Below are 19,889 nucleotides of genomic sequence, written 5' to 3' on the forward strand. Positions count from 1 at the left end.
ATTAAGTTATTAATTATGAAATTAGAGATTTAAATTCTGAATTTTAGAAATGATTAATTTGGAAATTATGGAAATTAGATATTTAATTTTCGGGCTGAAAATATTTAATTTGAGAATTTGCGGATAGTGAGATTTAAATTCCGAGATTCTTAAATTAAAAGATTAAAATATTTGAATTAGATATTTATGGGATTTAATATTTAAATTCCATGTTATCGGAATTAAAGGATTTAATTAGAAGTCGGACGCTTGCCGAGGGACTGAATCGAAAATAGTCCAAAGCTTACGGGCCAAAGTGCAAATATGGCAACTTGAGTGGGACACATGACCTTTAGAAGCTTTCATACGTGTAAATGCATGTATTCTCATCATATTTCAGATTTGTTCAGCCAAGAAAAACCGAGAGCTTCAATTCTTCTTTGGGATTTCATTTTCAAAATTCAATATCTCAAGATCCGGCAGTCCGATTTCAAAATCGAGCATAGTTTTGGAATCCTCGCGACAAGAGCTTCGTTGTAATGTAAGTATCTCTAATATTCAGTAGGTCTCGAAATTATGATGTTATGATGTTGGAGAAAATCATAATTTGAATATGAAATGGTGTTCTTGATGTTATAAGCGTTATGATATCGAAACCGGAACGACGAACGGACATCGTATGCAATTGTTATGATTTTCAGAATATATTTCGAACCCTTGAACCTTCTGATATGCTGGTTTAAGCTGATATGAGATGTGTATGTGTTGTTTATGATTGAGATTTTGGATAGAAATGAAGTTCGGGTTCTGAATTTGTACCGTTACGTCGTCAGTTTACGTTTGATAAATTCTGGAAATATATGCGGCTGATTTCGAGAATTAAGTGATGAAATAATATTGATATGAGTTATATATCAATGTTTAGATGATGTTTGAGTTGTTAGAATTATCGGTTTCGAACCGTTGCGTCGCCGGTTTGAATTCCGGTCAAATTAACAAGCCTTGAGTTGTTGAGCTTCGGAATGAGTTGAATGCAATACTGAATGACTTGATATGAATTTCAGATTGTTCAAGATTATATCGAGTTCGAGTTCGCAACGATTCGAATCAACTGAAGAATGGTCAAGGTTTGAGTTTCTAGCTTTGAGATTGCAACCATTCTATCTAGTGAGTTGATACAAGATTGGTATGTATTGTAGCTTGAGGATTGGAGCTACTTAACTATCAAGATTGGAAGGTATGATTCGACGATGACCAAAGCAGGGAATGAGCATCGAGATGTGTTTGATCTCTCGATCCCTTAAATCACACAATAGTTTCTATTTTATGTGTTTATGTGTTTGCTATTCTTTATTGGAGTTATGAGCTTGTGGCTTTACTTGTTAGGCTATATTATGAGGTGATTGTGTATTGTGTCATCTCGTTGTGTTCCTTGCGCCTAACCTTTTTCTCCAATTTGCCTTGATATCGTTGATGAGTAATAAGCATCGATATCGTGTATCAGTGATGAGATTCGAGCATTGATACCTAAAGCCAGGTTTATAACATCAATGAGGAGTTCTAGCATTGATGGTGAGTGATGTGTTTTAGCATCTAAACCGGTGTTGCCTTTGAGCCTTATTCCTTCTTAGCCATTTAATTTATTTTGCATTTCATAAGGTGTTATTTATGATTTGAAATGCATGCTATGGCTACTTTTGATTATTTATATGTTCCGTCTTTCATACTAAGTCTTTAGACTTACCGATTTTCCGGTTGTTGCTTTGTTTTTGTGTGTGCATTGCAACAGGTGTTTTAGGGTCAAGTTATAGGAGGCCATGAGCATTGGGAAGAGTTTAGAAGTGGTGCTCCGGGTTGTGTTGTAGCTAGCTTGTTATTGGGAACTTACTTTTTAAACCATGTTGAGTTTTGATGGTATCCAACTTTTGTATTGTATAGCTTTGCATAGTTTGTATAGATTATGTGTTGTTGGATCGTGTTGGGAGTAAGTTTAGCATGCTTCTTGGTTGTTGAATCTTCAAGTTTTGAAGGGAAAACCAATGGTATCATTTAATGGTTTATTTTTAGCAGCAAAATCAGCACAAGTGATCTGCAGAATTTTCTGAACAGAGCTTGCCGATCGATCGGTAGAGTTCTACCGATCGAGCGGGCTCTGTTTTTGCTCAAACCCGAGAGTTGACAACTATTGCTCGCTCGATCGGTGAAGTTTAACCGATCGAGCGAGGGTCATCTTATAAATTTTTTTTTTGTTTGGTTCTTGTGCTGCTTCTTTTAAATGCTGTAATTATTTAATTATGGTATTTTTATTAGACGAGCCCCGGGGTCCCACAGCAAGGTTAGTGGCTAAAGGATTTAGACAAAAAAAGGATTGGATTTCTTCGATACATATTCACCTGTTACGAGAATAACGTCTATTCGAGTACTTATAGCAATTGCTACTTTAAATGATCTCGAAATTCATCAAATAGATGTAAAGATGGCCTTTTTAAATGGTGAGTTAGAAGAAGAAATATATATGGAACAACCTGAATGATTTATTGCTCCTGGTAAAAAAAAAAAAGTGTGCAGACTCGTTAAATCGTTGTATGGGCTAAAACAAGCTCCTAAACAATGACATGAAAAGTTTGACAAAACAATGATGTCGAATGGATTCAAGATTAACGAGTGTGATAAATGTGTTTATATAAAAGGCACACTTGACTCATATGTAATTATCTGTCTAAATGTAGACGACAGGATCATAATGGGTAATAGTCATGATGTTATCATGAATAATAAGAAAATGTTGACAAAACATTTTGATATGAAAGATATGGGGAAAGCAGACGTAATATTAGAAATTAAGATTGTAAAAACATCTGAAGGAATTACCCTAACACAATCTCATTATGTTGAGAAAGTACTTAGAAAATTCAATGTGTATGATATTACGCCGGTAAGATCACCCGTGGATTTAAGTTTACATTTATCTAAAAATCGTGGTGAACCCGTATCTCAACAGCAATATACAAGGATTATTGGATGTCTAATGTATATTACAAATTGTACTCGTCCTGATACTGCTTACTCAATAAATAAATTGAGTAGATTCACAAGTAATCCTAGTGATTATCATTGAAAAGCATTAGAAAGAGTATTTAAATACTTAAAATATTCAATGGACTATGGATTACATTATGAAACATATCCTTATGTACTTGAAGGATATTGTGATGCAAATTTGATATCAGACACAAAAGACTCTAAGTCCACAAGTGGATATGTGTTCACCATCGGTGGAGGAGTTGTGTCGTGGAAATCCTCTAAGCAAACGTGTATAGCTCGTTCAACTATGGAATCAGAATTCATAGCTTTAGACAAAGCTGGAGAAGAAGCGGAGTGGCTTCGTAATTTTCTTGAAGATATTTCTTGTTGGACGAAACCAATGCCAGCAATAATGATACATTGCGATATTCAGTCGACTATAGGTAGGGCACAAAGTAGTATGTATAATGGTAAGTCGCGACATATACGTCGAAAACATAATACCATTAGACAGTTGATCTCAAATGGTGTTATCACAGTTGATTATGTGAAATCAAAAGATAACTTAGCGGATCCGTTGACAAAAGGTTTAGGGAGAAATCGAGTAAGCTACTTATCAAGAGGAATGAGATTAAAACCTACAAAATTAAAGGATATTCATAGTGAAAATCCAACCTTGTAGATTGGAGATCCCAAGATCTTGGTTCAATGGGAAAATCAAGTTATGAATGTTCGTGTGCACTTAGAACTTCGTTCTATTTTCATTTCTAGGATAAAAGTGCAAACTGCGCAAGTAGTGAGGTTAAGTTTTAAAAAAACTTTTAATGAAATTCCTATATTTCTTTAGGAAGTGGGGTATGACAGGATACTCTTACAATAGGAGATCACCTATATAAGTGTGAAGATGGGCCGCTTCAATGAAACACTTAAGAATCCAAGATGTTGTCCAGGACCAAAACGGACAAAACCGTGAGAACAAATAAAGCGTGAGAAAAAAATTATTGTGTGAATATTGTTGTCTTGGTTTACATCAATGGCTGAATATTTCAAGACAATCACGTTCACTAAGCAGCCTAGTAAGTCCGATAGTATTTTACTAAGGAAGGTTCAAAGCCACAAGCTACCTCTCTCCATGCAATAATTTTTCGCAAGAAACTCTCTTACAGCATATGCATACATATTCGCATAAATCACATTCATGTGGAAGATTGTTGGAAAATTGTGTTGGAAAATTGGAAAATATATGAATGAGAGTTTAATGCTCATCCCACATTGGAAAAACAAGGAAATGAAGTTTAACTTAAATAGCTCAAGTTGAGTTAGGGGGTTGGGGCCCCAAGGGGATACCCAAGTTTGTAAAGAGGTGAGGACCTAGATCATGTTAGGTTCGAATAATGACCACACGTTGCGCGCCGCCACCGCCGCCGCCATCCATCCGACCGGCTGACACGGATCGGGCTTGGCTTGTATATAACTTTTTTGGACAAAAATAAATAAATTATTTATTTTTCTTCCGGAAACAACTTATACGTGAAGAGTCATGTGCGTCTTGTCAGAATAAGTGCAACACTTCAGTCCGAATCAGTGCATCTTTTCTTGTATAAGTCTGCGACTTTTCGGTCCGAACCGGTGCAGCCAAGTGATGCGACTGTCCGGGGCATCCTTCCAACGTCTATAAATAGACCACCCCATTTGCATTCATTTAATCAATTCATTCATTCCTTCTCTCATTTCTCTCTTGCATCTCAAAGTTTCTTAAATACTTTGTTTGAAGTTCTTCGAGTTTGTAGTGCTTCTACTCGAAGTTGTCAGCGTTCTATCTTGGGTGACATTTTGCTTCTATACCGTTAGCATTAGCACCTAGGCGGGACAAATTTGTCTTAAAGATAGAGAGTTAAACTCTCGGCATGCTGTTGTTGTTGTGCCATTAATTACACACTAAGTTATTGGACAACAAATATGACATCAATTCTTGTTAGGTCAATGGAATTCAGATATCTCCATAATGGTATGATATTGTCTACTTTGGGCACAAGCCCTCATGGATTTGATTTTGAGAACCAACCCAAAAGGCCTCATACCATTGGAGATATCATTCCATATTTTAATCCATGATCTTTTTACTTAAACTTCGAATGTGGGATTTTTTTTGGTCATCCAATGTGGGCCTTTGGTTGACCATTCATAATAATCTTCCAATGTGAGACTTTGGTTGACAATAACAATCCTCCTCTCAAACGATGTTCCACCAGGCCTCCTCTCAATCCGTCCCTCCAATCGAGCCTACTCACCTTCAATGCGTTGCAGCACACGCCTTACATGAATTTCCGGGAGCGTTCCTCGAGAGCTTTTTCACGGATCTTTAATCGAGGTCTCAAACTTCTTCTCCATGAGTTTCCTAGGATTTCACCCAACATTTGTTTGTTGTTGTTTTTTATCAGAACATGACTCGTTTCCCACAGACGGCGCCATTTGTTAGGTCAATGGAATTCAGATATCTCCACAATGGTATGATATTGTCCACTTTGGGCACAAACCCTCATGGTTTTGATTTTGGAAACCCACCCAAAAGGCCTCATACCATTGAAGATATCATTCCATATTTTAATCCATGATCTTTTTACTTAAACTTCTAATGTGAGATTTTTTTCGGTCATCCAACGTGGGCCTTTGGTTGACCATTCATAATAATCTTCCAATGTGGGACTTTGGTTGACAATAACAATTCTCTCTTTCATGACACATATATAATACATATGATATAAATAAAACTCATGTCACATGCATTAAAATTCTTTTAAAAAGAAATAATGAGAAAAAATAAACCACGACCATACTCAAAATCTTAAAATGAGAGGAAAAAAATTTCATTTTGCTTAGTTAAATTTTAATATATGTTTTATTTATCACCATTTGAGTCGGTAGTCGTATAGAGGAACAACAATGTGAAATAAGCAAATATTTGTTGAATTTAGCGATTTCGAGCAAAAAAATGATTAAAACAAAAATATATAATTACTAGATGAAAAACAAACATTGAATAAAATTCAAAATAAATCAACTTACAAGATTAAAATACTAATTTTTCCCCATTAAACGTTAACAAACTCCTTTTATTTTTCTTTCCCCCCCTTTTATAAACATGTCAATTCACTTTATTTGTATTAATTTTTTTATTTGTATTTATTTAAATTTCGTTTAATTTATATTTATTTTAATTTATATTAGTATTTTAACTTTTATACGTTTATTTAGAAGTAATAATTCGATAAAAATATATTGTTTCTATACAAGCATGAGCGTGGCAAAAAGTTGCGTTTTCATTAACAACTATAATTTTTTGACTAATGATAAATGATAAACCTAACAAAATATGTCATTGTTTTATTTTCGAGTTGAATGAAATAATGTTTTTATACAAGCATGAGCGTGGCAAAAAAGTTTAATTTTGATTTTTAAAACCTAATTTTCCCACGATATACAGACTGATAAAAAAAATGAAAAAGACTGTAAAAATAAAATATTATGGATATAAAAATAATAATATATAAAAATGAAAGTGAAAGGTTAAATAGGTTAGGGGAGTGACTCCAGCTTTAACTGAATTGGCGCGAAGAATTTTTAATGGAAGATCTTGCGGGAGAGAGCTCCAGCTTCATCGTTGGCCTCATCGAAAACCGCGCCAAAGAGGTCTCATTCTCTCTGAATCTGTAGAGTAGATGAACTCAATAATCGATAATATTCATGTGTACATTCGTATTCATGTATGGTAGCGCCGTTGAATTCATAAAATTGGGCATTTCATGCTCTGTAAATCTGTATCTTTTATTGATGTTTTAAGCTAGTTGTTCTACTCCGGTAAATTTGTTTGGTTAAAGAATTTCCCGTTGCTGAACTACAAGGTTGGGGTGGCAGCGTTTGATTTGAGATCAGCTTCACTGCATCTTTCTCAATACATCGAGACAAGCAGATCCTATCAGAACACAAAGACACTGCTCAATTTTTACGATCCTATGGTCATCATTGTTACACCTACTAAGCTTGCCGCTGAAGGTATGGTTGGAGTCTCCGAGCTGGTGGACAGATTTTGCTCTTCAATCACAAAGGTAGTTTGTGCGCGTGTGTGTATGTATATACTTTTGGATGTTATATACAGAGTTGATGACTTAAAATCTTGTTTTTTTATGCTCCTGCAGGTCATTTCATCACGCAGTTTCTTTGACGACACCAGGGTAGCCAAGTGGCGATGCATTTATTTTCTTAGTATGTTAGGTGACGATGTATGACTTTAATTAATGGATTCTTCTTTAAAGGGAGCTGTGCTAGTAAGAAATTTGGCTGCAAAGGAACCATCTGCCCTTGGTTTGGATACTTATTACAAGCAATATTATCTTTGCTTGGCAGCAGCAGCTGCAACTATCAAGTGGTATTTTTACATCCTTGAACATCATGACTTTCAAGAGATTGTCATCATCTTTGGCTGATAATAGAAATTAAAGTCATGGAAATATGAATTACGTGCTAGACTATGAGTCATTATTGGCTAGTGGCGCAGGATGCCGTCCAATGATGCTTGTTTTTTTTCTAAGGCTATTTCTTTTACCAATTTTGTTCATCCAAGTAAGCCGACAAGTGGTACAGGAGGGGTGATTAGAGAGATAAAATTTGCATATGTTTTCAAGCGATTTTCTTTTGAAATACTTTTGCGACTTACTACCAAGTGGGTTAAGCCTTAGTTTGTTCTAGGATCAACAGATACTTGTTTGAGCAGTTAATAAATTGTGCAGAAGACTCGAACAAAAGATCCAGTTAAGAGACGAAATGAACAATTATCAGCAAAGGTAACTGAACACAAATGTAAATGTGTAATGTAAAGGAGACAAAGGTTCATAGAGATTCGAGGTGGTGTAATACCACTACATCCTCTCTTGTTTCTACTGTGTATGGAATTCACCAGAAGCTTTGATTTTGACATTCCTTTGCAGTCATAACACCAGACTGTAACTACTCCTAGTACTACAATCGCTTAGACTTCACTTGGTTTTTATGTTGAGCTTATACATATGACCATGCCACTCGTATTTTTGTTGAATATATTTATTATAAAATGCAACTGAATTATATACATTTTGAGAGCTATGACTTGCAGCTTGAGTATTTTCCAAATTGAAAAAAAATTGTCCTACAACTTGGTCATATTTAGCGAGCTTATTTGAATTGGCTATTACCATCTCATAACCGTGTGATACAATCTGTTTTTTTTATCACATCAAAATAGAAGTCCCAACAAATTTATACATGCATTTTGTAGAAAGGTGAGGGATATAATTTGATCTGTTGAATTGGTGTAATTGAGGTGAACCAAAAAGCCTACAGAGCACATATTTATATCAGTCATGTGATACAAGCCTTTCCCCTCGTTGCTAATGATTATGTCTATTTCTAAGATCTTTAAGTGGGTAGATTTTCCTAGATATGTTACATCCTTGACTGATCTTTTATTATTGCAACTAGGTTTGCCAAACTTTATGTTATTCTGAAAATTTTATTTAATGTATGTCAAACGTAAGCACATGATTTTGCCAAAACGGAGACCCATCAAATGACTTTCGAATGATTTCTAATTTTATATAAAATTAATCTGGTGTTTTTGGATAACGTTTCGGCTATATGTGTGTTCGCACCAAGTATATTGAACAATGAAAAATGTGGATTCTGATACGAAAAATTCTGCTAAAGCTTTGTCACAAAAATTTCAATGTGTTGCGCACAGGACAGAAGCAGAGAAAGGAATCATCATCACTAACCATTCATTATGTGTAAGTCATTGTTTTCTGGTGTATTCCACAACCATTGAATGGTTGTGCTTGGACATCCATTAATTTGTTTCTCTTCTCATAATAACTTATCATTCTACGGCGGATTCATCAATTAGTTTGTCTCCTTTTTAAAAAAAAACATACTTTCAATTAGAATACAAGGTAATCATTTATAAATTCATGACTTCGATTAAATCTTGTATAATTTTTGCTAGGGAGATTGTTTGTTGGCCAACATACTATTTGCAGATATGAGTTCCTCTACATATTTACTCCCTCTTTCCGAGTTCAAATATTCAATGAATTGCAATGGAATAGGTAAGGTTAAAAAGGATGAGAATCTTATGCATCTTTATGCGTTCACTATCTGGTAATTATAAAAATATCCATTTTCAGTGACATTGTGCATATAAGCAATGCCACTTCTGGATAGTTAATGAAAATTTTAGAACCTAGGACATTATTGGAAGATTCCGTACAAAGTAAGAGAATTTTGTTGTTGACTCATGGAGTACTTGCTTCCATCATTATCTTAGCCCATCTTCTTCCGATCCAAATCTCTTACTACTCGTATCATTTCAGTAAAATCTTTGAAGTGAATATTGCTACTATGATTCTGTAGAAGACATGTATTTCGCATTAGTTTATGCTTAACTGAATTAATTATTGGCATAACCAAATGTAATTGCATCATTACCAACTTCTTTCGATTGTGCTGTTTAATTTTTTCCAGGTTACTTTTAATGGATCATTTGACCACATGAATATAGATGCTACCAGGTATCATTAAGTTTTATCTTCTTCAGACATCCTTCTGCTTACGACTATGACATGAAGTTTCCTTATCTAGCTTTGTTCACCTACCTTTTACTGGTGATATTTTAAATATGTTGAGACTTCTATTCTTTATATGCTGGAATATAATTGGGCATTTGTATGGAAGTATCGTGCTTCCTGTCCTTTGTACTCTCCTTTTGCCACTATTTACATATATACTTGCCAGTTGCCACACATACAGATTCTTTTTAACTTGGCCAGAATGGTTGCATATCATGTCTGTGCTCCTCATGACATAAACTCTTTGTTTCAGTGTCCAGAACTTGGAAATAATTGAGCCAATGCACTCCAGTCTTTTGGGCACTAACAACAAAAAGAGAAGCCTCTTTTCAATGCTCAAGACAACACGAACTTTTGGAGGGTATGCCTCAATCTGGTTCATAGTTTATGTGGCATTTGATCTGCATATTTCCATACTTACATCCATGCATGTATCTATATGCTCCGTAAAGGTCATGATTGGTTGGTAAATTCAGGTCCTAAAGAATCAAGACTGAAAAATATTATGTTTCCAGTTTTGTTCATGTCAAAGAGCAATGTACAACTTCATCGGTTGACCTACGTTTGTTGATCAAATGCTGAACTTTTGACCATGCTTAGTTCTAAATTTCTTGGCTTCCTATTGTTTTATGTATCAATTCTCAAATTCTTTGAGGAAAGACATAAGGGGTATATCTCAAATGAGGAAACAAAGGCCTTTCTTAAAACATTTAAAGGGGGCTTGTACTGGTTTCAATTCCACAAGGTCTGCATGAATTACATAACTCTGTAAAGAAAGTAAATTGCTTTAAAATCTTGCTATTTCATGTGGTGCAAAATTGTTGATAATTGATGCGGTTTAAATAGCAAGTAATAGGCATGAATAAATTGCTGCATATGCATGGCATTACTGAGACATTCCTTGGTAAGAGAGAATTATCTCTGTTGATATGGGCTGTGAACACGCATTCAAGTTTTTATCACGGTTAACCGATTTGTTATGCTTCTGGTCTCTTCAGGACAAGACTTTTGAGAGCTAATCTTCTACAGCCTCTAAAAGACATCGAGACTATTAATGCTCGACTTGACTGTCTGGTAAGTTATAGCACACCTGTAAATCTCTCCACAAACACTGGAATTCAAGCCATTATCAATTATTTTTCTTCTACTTCCAAATTTAACAGGGTATCAAAGTGGTTTGGTTTCACCTACCAATTTATACGCAAATAGTGGAATTTAAGCTATTCACAATTTTATCAAGTTCATGGAAACTTGGAAAAACATAAACTGGTGTTAATTCCCAAACCTGGGGTCTTCAATTTAGTCTGCGCAGAAAAAAAATTGATTACCTTCTGTTTTCATAACAAGGTTGCTGTAACTATGGAAATGATTTCAGGATGAGTTGATGAGCAATGAGCAGCTGTTCTTTGGTTTGTCACAGTCTCTTCGTAAGTTTCCAAAGGAAACTGGTAGGTGCTGGAAAAAGGGGAAATAGTTACTTTTCTGGTTCTTGCCTGCTAAGAGCCCAAAACTGCTGTAATTGGTAGAACTTTGATTGTTTATGCTTGGTTACAGATAGGGTCCTTTGCCACTTCTGCTTCAAGTCAAAGAAAGTTACGAACGAAGTCTTCACCATTGACAACTCCAGAAGAAGCCAAATCTTGATTTCCAGCATAATTCTTCTGAAAACTGCTCTGGATGCATTGCCATTACTTTTAAAGGTGCATCTGTTTCTTCCAACTTCTGAGCATACACTTTATGGGCTGATCGTTTTCTGATTCCACGACTTCAATAATCTTAGGTGCTCAAGGATGCTGCATGTTTTCTACTGAAAAATATTTACAACTCCATCAGTGAAAATGAAAAATTTGATTCCATAAGGAAAAGGTATCCACTTCTACTATTGAGTTACGTAGCCCAGGTAATTGATCTTGACCCTATGTCTGTACTGGAGGAACTCTCGGTCCAACAATTTTCTTTGAAGTTCAGATACATATGAAGCTAATTCTTTCATCAACTAGAAATGCTATGCATCATAGTAATTACTTAATTTTTCATATCTTATAAAAAGTATTCCTGTGATTATTTAACCTGACAGCTTAGAGAAAAACATCGAAAACATGAATTTGTTTCCGAGAATGCCTTTTGACATGAACTTAAGAGCCAATGACGGTATTGTTCTGATTTAATCGTAATAATCATAAAATAATTTAACATCAGCTCATCACCCAGTAATTTATGTTCTACAATAGGCCACCCTTGTTTGAAATAATTACATATGTGGGATAATTGTATATTATAAAACAGTGGTGAAATATGGCTTGTTTAGGATTGGAGATGTGATTGATGAAGATGCTCTTCATGCACGTGTTCCATTTGTTGCCCGAACACAACAGTGTTTTGCCGTAAAAGCAGGAACTGATGGACTACTGGATATTGCAAGAAGATCGTTCTGTGACACCAGCGAAGGTTTTCTGCAAGATGACGTATTTTATTTGTCGTCAAGTATTTGATTTCTAGCACTTAATCATCAATGTTTGCAGCAATACACAACCTTGCAAGAAAATATAGGGAGGATTATAAGCTACCAAATTTGAAAATTCCATTCAATAATAGGCAGGGATTCTATTTTAGCATTCCCCAGAAGGACATTCAGGGAAACCTTCCCCGCAAATTCATCCAGGTTAATGAACAATGGGTTTGATTTTGAAAATCTCCTCCAAAAAATTCTTCTGACTTTTTCCTGTGTTGTTTTTGTTATCAGGTCATTAAACATGGAAATAACATCCACTGCTCTTCTCTGGAACTTGCATCTGTGAGTGATATCATCATTTTACTGGTTATCCCTTTACCTGCTAGTGGTCAAATGCACTAGTTAAGTGTCTATGAACTTTAACTCTGCAGTCTTCACTCTAGTGCTAATTTGTTGAGAAGGATGTGTACCTTACATTTGGCACCGACACACATTTTTTCTTTGATAACTGTGACATTCTCTGGATATAATGGAAGATTAGGAAAATTTATATTAGCTATATATGGGGATATTTTTCCTTGGCTCGTACGGAATTTTTTACTGGTTAGATTAGGAGACTCTTGTATATAAAAGAGATCCAAGCAACGAATTGGGTCAACGAAAATGTTCTTTCTTTACACTGATATTTTTAAATTGTCGTACATTACTATGCAATATACATACAGTGAAAAAGAGATTCCATGAAACAAGTTCTAGAGTTTATTTTGGCAAAGTTCCAATCAAATCATAATAGCCATTAGATCACCCTATGATTAGGACCTTCGCCAATGATTCCCTTAGTGATCATGAAAAATACTAGCGATGGCAGACTCACCTGGATTTCCCCGAGAGCAACTGTCCATATTGAGTTTGAAGGCGCCAAACTGTGGTTTGGTCCATCTAATCCCAGTCACATGAGTAACTCTTTCCTTAGAAAGAGAAATTCCCTTAGCTTTGGCATGAGAAGAAAAGCGTCTCTAACGTTCAAATTTGTACATCCCTGCGTCAGCATATTAGAGATATTGGACAAGATAGTTCAAATAATTTTGGGGGCTGAACACTTGATGTTTTGAAGTTTGGAGTTGTTGCAAGCTACCCAGAAAAACCAGACAGTAAGGAATGGGATTGTCTCCTTAATATTCCCCTTTTGTCTCCACTCTTCACCAAGCTTCCAATCCTCCTACCTCTCAATGTGAGAAACACCAAAATAATAAGCAAAATATGTCCATACCCGTGTATAGCTATTTTACTGGTGCCCTTCCTGTTGTTATTTTTATAGTAACTCACCAGTGAATTTATTTGTCGAAATCCACTGTTCCATTAATACACAAAGATATATCTTATTTCCTAATTCAGGAAAAAGTTTTCTAGTTATGGGAATCAACTTTACATTAAGGTCTACCCATGGGTTGGAGAAACTTATATATTAAATTTCTTAGGACCTTATTGTCTTTCAAAAGAGTTTGCCTTCCTTAGATTCCTCATGACCTTACTGTCTTTCAAAAGAGTTTGCCTTCCAATTGGTTAAATTATTAAAGGGTATACAAGCCCTTTCACAATTCGAAGAAATACCTTTCAAGATTCACGATTTTAGTATAGTACATTGGTTCATTTGACTCAGCTATCTGGAAGCTTTAATTCCTCTGGTTCCTTTGGTGTTCGACTCCCGCTTGAACTTTTGTACTTGGAAAAGGCAGTTACAATACAATTTGCTGGCTAATGTTCACAACCCTGTTGATTGCCAATGTTAACAGATCTGGGCAAATATTTACTCCTTTCAATTTTATGCTCATCTACACAGTATCTTTTGTGGTAGGAATAATTTATTTTCACCCATGGATATGTTTTAGAAGTTGTCATGCTATTAGTGCTATAATTAATTTGATGCAGATTAACCATATGGAGTGATGTTATATATTTTGAGTTCAATCAGTCATCTAGTAAAGATTATTTGGGAGCTGTTGCTATGCTGGACCACTCACACTGCATCAATAAGGATTTAGGGCAAAGAGAGTATCTGAAAATTTATATTATAGTGTTATGTACCTATCGATATTTTCATTCATGATCACTTTTCTTAATTGTTTTCTTGAATAACAGTTAAACGTGAGGAACAAATCTGCTGCTAAAGAGTGCTATGTTCGAACAGAATTATGCCTGGAAGGTTAGTCTAAACTTTATTGACTTTGTGGTGGCTTACATGTCTTTTGCAGATGTATTAAGACTTTCGTAAGCATGACTACACAATAATATTCATGATATACTTTTTCAATCGTGTCGTGCTTTTTTATAATTCTGTCCATTTGGTTTCGAACAACTGTCATCTTTTCCACTATGGATGCACTCTTTATGATGCTTACGGTAACATACAATGGAGGTGGAAAAACAGTGATGGCAATTTGGGCTACCGAAAGGATTTATGACAGTGCAGGAAGGGAATTGTTTAATCATGTTTTTTCCTAAAACAAAATGCTTCATCAATAAACTAAATGATGAGTTGAAAAATATAATGGAAACATGAATTTCTTTTACCTATCACTTCTACAACCCAAACTTGTCGGCACCACGTCGCTCCAGGTCTTTCTTATTATTTTTTTCCCTCGAAATCTTTGTAACTATGACAACATGTGGAAAAGTTGGGAATTTTTTTGAGGATGTATTTGTGATTGATGTATCCTTTATTTGTTAATATATGAAAATGAAGAAAGATGCAAGTCTTATTTATGCTGCATATGAAAACAGGTCCAAAAAAATCTAAACACAATTAGGAAGATCTCATAAGGTTTCTCTTTTGATGTTATAATTGGTTGCTTTGAAGTGAACTGGAAGACTCTCACATTCTTATCCATATCCATTATCTCTTAACCTCTTGGGCCGTTAAATTATCTCATTTTCTTTGAATGGAAACTGTGTTGCCGATGCTCTTGCTTATCATGCTTCTCTCTACCTCGAATTTGTATGAGCTTACTTGCAGTGCGGAGAGTGCTTCTGCATGGATTTTTTTGTAAATTTTAAATAAGGATTTTTTATGAGTATTTATACTGGTTGCAATAAGAGGCATTAACTTCAGAATTAACTTTCTCAACTAAACCTTGTTACTGCCATAAATTTGCTGTTTCAAGACAGACATTTGTATCCCTTTCATTTCATTTTGCATGACATTTATGATACTCGAACATATCATAAGTTTGTAAAGTTGATTATATAATTTTGAAGTAGGGTGTGATGGGTTTAAGTTTTGTTAATGTTGTTTTCCTTTTCTTCCTAAATTCTCAATTTAAGAAGAGTAAGGTGAAAATTTGAAATTAGTTGTCTGCATAACGAATTCTTGTAAAAATGTAAATTTTATATCTAAAACTAATTTTTGGCTTATTTGGGAATGAGTGTGCTTCGATTCACCCATTGTGCTCTCAAAAGGTTTCGTCCAATCTAAAATAGAGCTCGAGGTCTTTTTAATTAACCATTCAATTTGTTTCTTCCACATGCCCCAAATTGATAACTATATATTTTTACTTGAGACTTATGCATATGCCACAATTTCTTTAGGGCACATTTGTTGACGATTCCTTCAGGCGAAAAATCCCCAATGAATTAATTTCACTTCATTTCTAACTTTGTTGGATGAACATTTATCAGATTTAACAATAATTTTCTTGTTTTAAAATGAAGAGCTAATGGATGCCATACGGGAGGATGTCTCTGTGCTCACCCTTCTTGCAGAGGTTTTATGCCTTCTGGATATGATAGTTAATTCATTTGCGCATATGATATCCACCAAGCCAGTTGACAAATACACTAGACCTCAATTTACGTGTAAGTGATAGCATTATTTCTTTGGAGTTCTTTCTTTGCATCAGAAAAAATTATTTGTTGACTGCACAATCATTGAATTTCTTGTAGACGATGGTCCATTGGCCATGGACTCGGGAAGGCATCCTATGCTTGAAAACATACACAATGAATTTATAGTAAGTTATGCATTAGATATTCTATCAATTTTTCTTGTGCTTTATATGATATGGCAATATTCATGGATTGTCTGATTTGACATGAGGAAAAAAAAGGTAAATTCATTTTGACTGATGGCTTAATTTGATCTTGCAGCCCAATAATGTTTTTCTGTCTGAAGCATCAAATATGGTGATCGTTACAGGCCCAAACATGTAAGAAACCTTATTTATGAGTTCCTCTTCTTCGTCATAGATACTTTCGTGCTTTCAATGGACCAAAGCACAAAAAGTGAAGTGAAAGCCATACAAACGATGGCATTCAATTTCCTCTATGATCCTAATATGTAATTATGTAACAGGTACTGTAGCATCAAGCATTAATACAGTAAAATGGTTGCTGTAAAACTAATTGAGGAGGTAGTTGAATTCATAAAATGAAGGCGAGAAATGGTCTTATCATTTTGTTAGGCTAGACAATCAAGTTAGAAATAGCAGTTACATGTCGATTTGCTTGGGCTAGGGTTTCCTTCATTTGCCTTTTAAATCTGCTCCTTCAAAAATAAAAATACTGAGCATCGATCGAAGATGACTCAAGTTACGTGTGATTTACTGCTCTACTTGAACATATCTTTTCATGATCATGGATGTGAGTCTGTATAAATCTCCACCAAAGCCATAAAACACCTCTACTTCCCAAGCTGAAGTTAAATCGATACTTTTCACTTAACTGTAATCAAATGACTTTTGCTATTGTAGGAGTGGGAAGAGTACTTATCTTCAACAAGTTTGCCTGGTGGTCATCCTCGCTCAAATTGGATGTTACATTCCTGCCCGCTTTGCAACTCTTAGAGTAGTTGATCGAATATTTACTAGGATGGGAACTATGGACAATCTCGAATCAAATTCCAGTACGGTAATGTTTTATATCTCATGGTTTAAGTAATTGCCTTCTCCATTTCTAAACAGAGCAACAATATGCGGGCATGTGGATCATGCTAAGATGGGCTTCACTTTGGCAGGGTGGGCCCCACTGGCCTTCGTTACATGCATCCAGCACTAGACTATGGCATTTCATGATATAAGATTTAAGATTTATCTGGAATATACAGGGAACTTGTTTTGTTTCATCATTTGGACATCTTTGTTTGCATTAGGTTGGCCTTTCAAAATTTTTGAAATGATTGTAGGACTCTTGAACGTCTGTTTGCCTTTTAAAATATAACTCATTTCAGCCTTAGAACTAGATTAAGACCCGAAACAGACTAAAGTCAGAAAGAGAGTAACAAGAAGTGCAAAATGGAATCATCCAGGTGTTAGTCATGATTTTACGTAGTGAAATAAATTTTATTCCCAATATTTTGGGACTATTTTTTAATAGAGATAATGGGAGTAATGTTTTAAATCATGTGGTTGGTCTTCACTTGCAGTTTATGACAGAGATGAAGGAGACAGCTTTCATCATGCAAAATGCTTCTAATAGGTATATTAATCTGTTGTCCATTAACAAAGGTCCTTGTTGGTTCTTTTGCTTCGTTTCATAGCTTTCTTGCTCTGTCCGCTGGAAGCAGAAGTCTGATTGTGGTGGATGAATTGGGGAGAGCAACATCTTCGTCTGATGGGTTTGCAATTGCGTGGAGCATCTGTGAACATCTACTGGCATCGAAAGCGTAAAATCTATTTCCAACTCTTTGTATTTGTGTTGAAAAATAATTTGTAGGTGAAAGGAAAATCTTAAAATTGGTTATCTTGTAATTTTATTTGAATTAAATAATAAACATTGACTAGCGTTCCAGAAACACACTGCACATCACATGCATGATGCACGTATTCTGATGACAACAACTTTTTGATTTTGGAATTTTCTTTATAGATATATTTCTGGTCTTATAGTACACGTGTTGACCTCTTCTATTCCATGCATCATCTTTCCATTATTTACTTTCTTCTGCGGAATTGATCCAAGGTAATACAATAAAAGAAAAACTTCGACCACCACTAGTACAAAGCACCTCTATTAATTAGGCATCACGAGTTAGACATGACATATTTATGCTTTATACTACTTTTTATGTGTATCCTGAAGGCAGTTGCAATGGGTGCCTTTTTCACATTATTCAGAGAATGTAAATCGGCACTTTCTCATTTTATTTCTGATAATTAGTTTTTTTTTTTTTTTTTTTTTTGGAATGGCCCTACAGTGAAATGAATCACATTACTGCCTTTGTTAATTCATATTTGTTAACCTCGACAAGATTTTTCTATCTCAGGGAGGAATTGTGTCACTGATTTAGCTGTTAATCAGGAAGAGAGTAAAGCTAAAAATTATTGTTTTTATACATTTTTAATGATTGACATAATTCCCGTTCGGCATAATTTTGTTCCAATTTTCTGGACATATGGAATGAACAAGGATTTGAACTTGTATTTAAACATATATGTTGAGTCGCTGACAAACTATCTTGGTACTGAAACTTCTACATTTTTTGCTATCTGTGTTAGGTATTAGCAAGATAAACCAAAAATGGATCCTACTGTTTCCAAAATCCATTCATTTTTTGTTTCACTTTTAGAATTTCGTCCATGAAACCATTTCATATGGTGATGGTTGCGAGAAAAGCATTTCATAGTACTTACACAGATTGGTATTGATTGGTTTCAGGTATACCATATTTGCTACTCACATGGAAAACTTATCAGAGTTGGCCACTATGTATCCTAATGTGAAAATCGTTCACTTAAATGTTGACATCAAGAACAACCGCATGGATTTCAAGGTATGATATTTGACAATCTGTATTAGTTTTGTATTTTAGACCATTTTTTTCTCACTTCAACTGCCAACCAGTTTCAACTGAAAGACGGGCCAAGGGATGTAGGCCACTATGGTCTTATGCTGGCAGGAGTAGCTGGATTACCATGTTCAGTGATAGAGTCAGCCAAAAGCATCACAGCAAAAATTACACAAAAGGTACTTTCTGGACCAGTAATTCTCATTTTGTTTGATGCTTTACCGGAACATGCAAGTGCATCTAAAAATTTAATTGAGGTAGGACATATTTTGGGAGGGATTGATTGTCCTTCTATCTTAAATGCTAGGTTTATAAGCGGATATACAAATCTTAAAGCACGAACTTGAGTCACGTCGGGTGCATGTGATTGAAATTTTAAGGCTTTGATTAGACTGATTGCTACTACATCTGGTGTAGGAAAGGAAGAGAATGGAGATACATTTCCATGAGTATCATGATATTCAGATGGCTTATCGTGTTTCTCAACGGTTGATATGCTTGAAATATTCGAACCAAGGTGAAGAATCGATACGCCAGGCATTGCAGAATCTGAAGGAAAGTTATAGCGATGATGGAGTTTAAGTCTTTGAGAGCTCTAGCCATAAATCACTATGCGTTTATTCCCGTTTTAACATGAGTCTGTTCATTTTCTAATGTAAAATGAAATTTAAGATATTATATATTGAGCTCGAATTTACTAATTTTAATTGCTCAAATGGCTTGTTGTACATTGGTGGTGAATACCATCCCGATCTCAATTAGTTAAAGTTGTAAAAAGATTATTTGCTGAAAAAAAGGAGAGAATGGAAAAATTCTCGTGTGTTTATTTCATAAGGAATCTACACCTTTAAATAACTAGGAAAAATTCTCGTGTGTTTATTTCATAAGGAATCTACACCTTTAAATAACTAGGAAAAAAACATGTATTATGCACATGATATCAAGTTGTTTTTAGTCAATTCAATCAAATATCATATTGATGTTGAAATATTTGCATTTC

At 35.0% G+C, this 19,889-nt stretch overlaps 1 protein-coding gene across 5 annotated transcripts; it reads left to right on the top strand.

Annotated features, from left to right (window-relative positions):
* Positions 1-6,562: 6,562 nt before the first annotated feature.
* Positions 6,563-19,681, top strand: LOC140863357 (DNA mismatch repair protein MSH4). 5 transcript variants are annotated; one of them, XM_073266726.1, is made up of 25 exons: positions 6,563-6,693; positions 6,906-7,109; positions 7,200-7,235; positions 7,317-7,429; positions 8,777-8,822; positions 9,038-9,145; positions 9,556-9,602; positions 9,913-10,020; positions 10,658-10,733; positions 11,035-11,107; positions 11,214-11,359; positions 11,440-11,525; positions 11,968-12,107; positions 12,182-12,321; positions 12,403-12,453; positions 14,251-14,314; positions 15,820-15,963; positions 16,051-16,118; positions 16,255-16,313; positions 16,857-17,013; positions 17,528-17,580; positions 17,669-17,767; positions 18,760-18,874; positions 18,946-19,068; positions 19,307-19,681. In XM_073266726.1, exons 1-25 carry the CDS (start codon positions 6,628-6,630, stop codon positions 19,469-19,471), a joined length of 2,487 nt encoding a protein of 828 aa, XP_073122827.1. In that variant the 5' UTR covers positions 6,563-6,627; the 3' UTR covers positions 19,472-19,681. The 5 variants fall into 5 exon arrangements, 4 of the variants coding, with proteins under 4 accessions (XP_073122827.1, XP_073122828.1, XP_073122829.1 ...); XM_073266728.1 differs by having other exon boundaries at positions 6,625-6,693; positions 6,919-7,109; XM_073266727.1 differs by lacking the exon at positions 9,038-9,145.
* Positions 19,682-19,889: the final 208 nt, after the last annotated feature.

This window comes from Henckelia pumila, chromosome 4 (genome assembly GCF_033568475.1).
Source record: "Henckelia pumila isolate YLH828 chromosome 4, ASM3356847v2, whole genome shotgun sequence".
In the NCBI taxonomy this organism is placed as follows: domain Eukaryota; kingdom Viridiplantae; phylum Streptophyta; class Magnoliopsida; order Lamiales; family Gesneriaceae; genus Henckelia; species Henckelia pumila.

Coding starts and splice junctions, on each gene's coding strand:
- LOC140863357 (XM_073266726.1), top strand. CDS start 6,628: ATGGAAGATCTTGCGGGAGAGAGCTCCAGCTTCATCGTTGGCCTCATC. Junction 10,734..11,034: donor ATGCTCGACTTGACTGTCTG/GTAAGTTATAGC, acceptor AAATGATTTCAG/GATGAGTTGATGAGCAATGA. Junction 12,454..14,250: donor CTTCTCTGGAACTTGCATCT/GTGAGTGATATC, acceptor CTTGAATAACAG/TTAAACGTGAGGAACAAATC.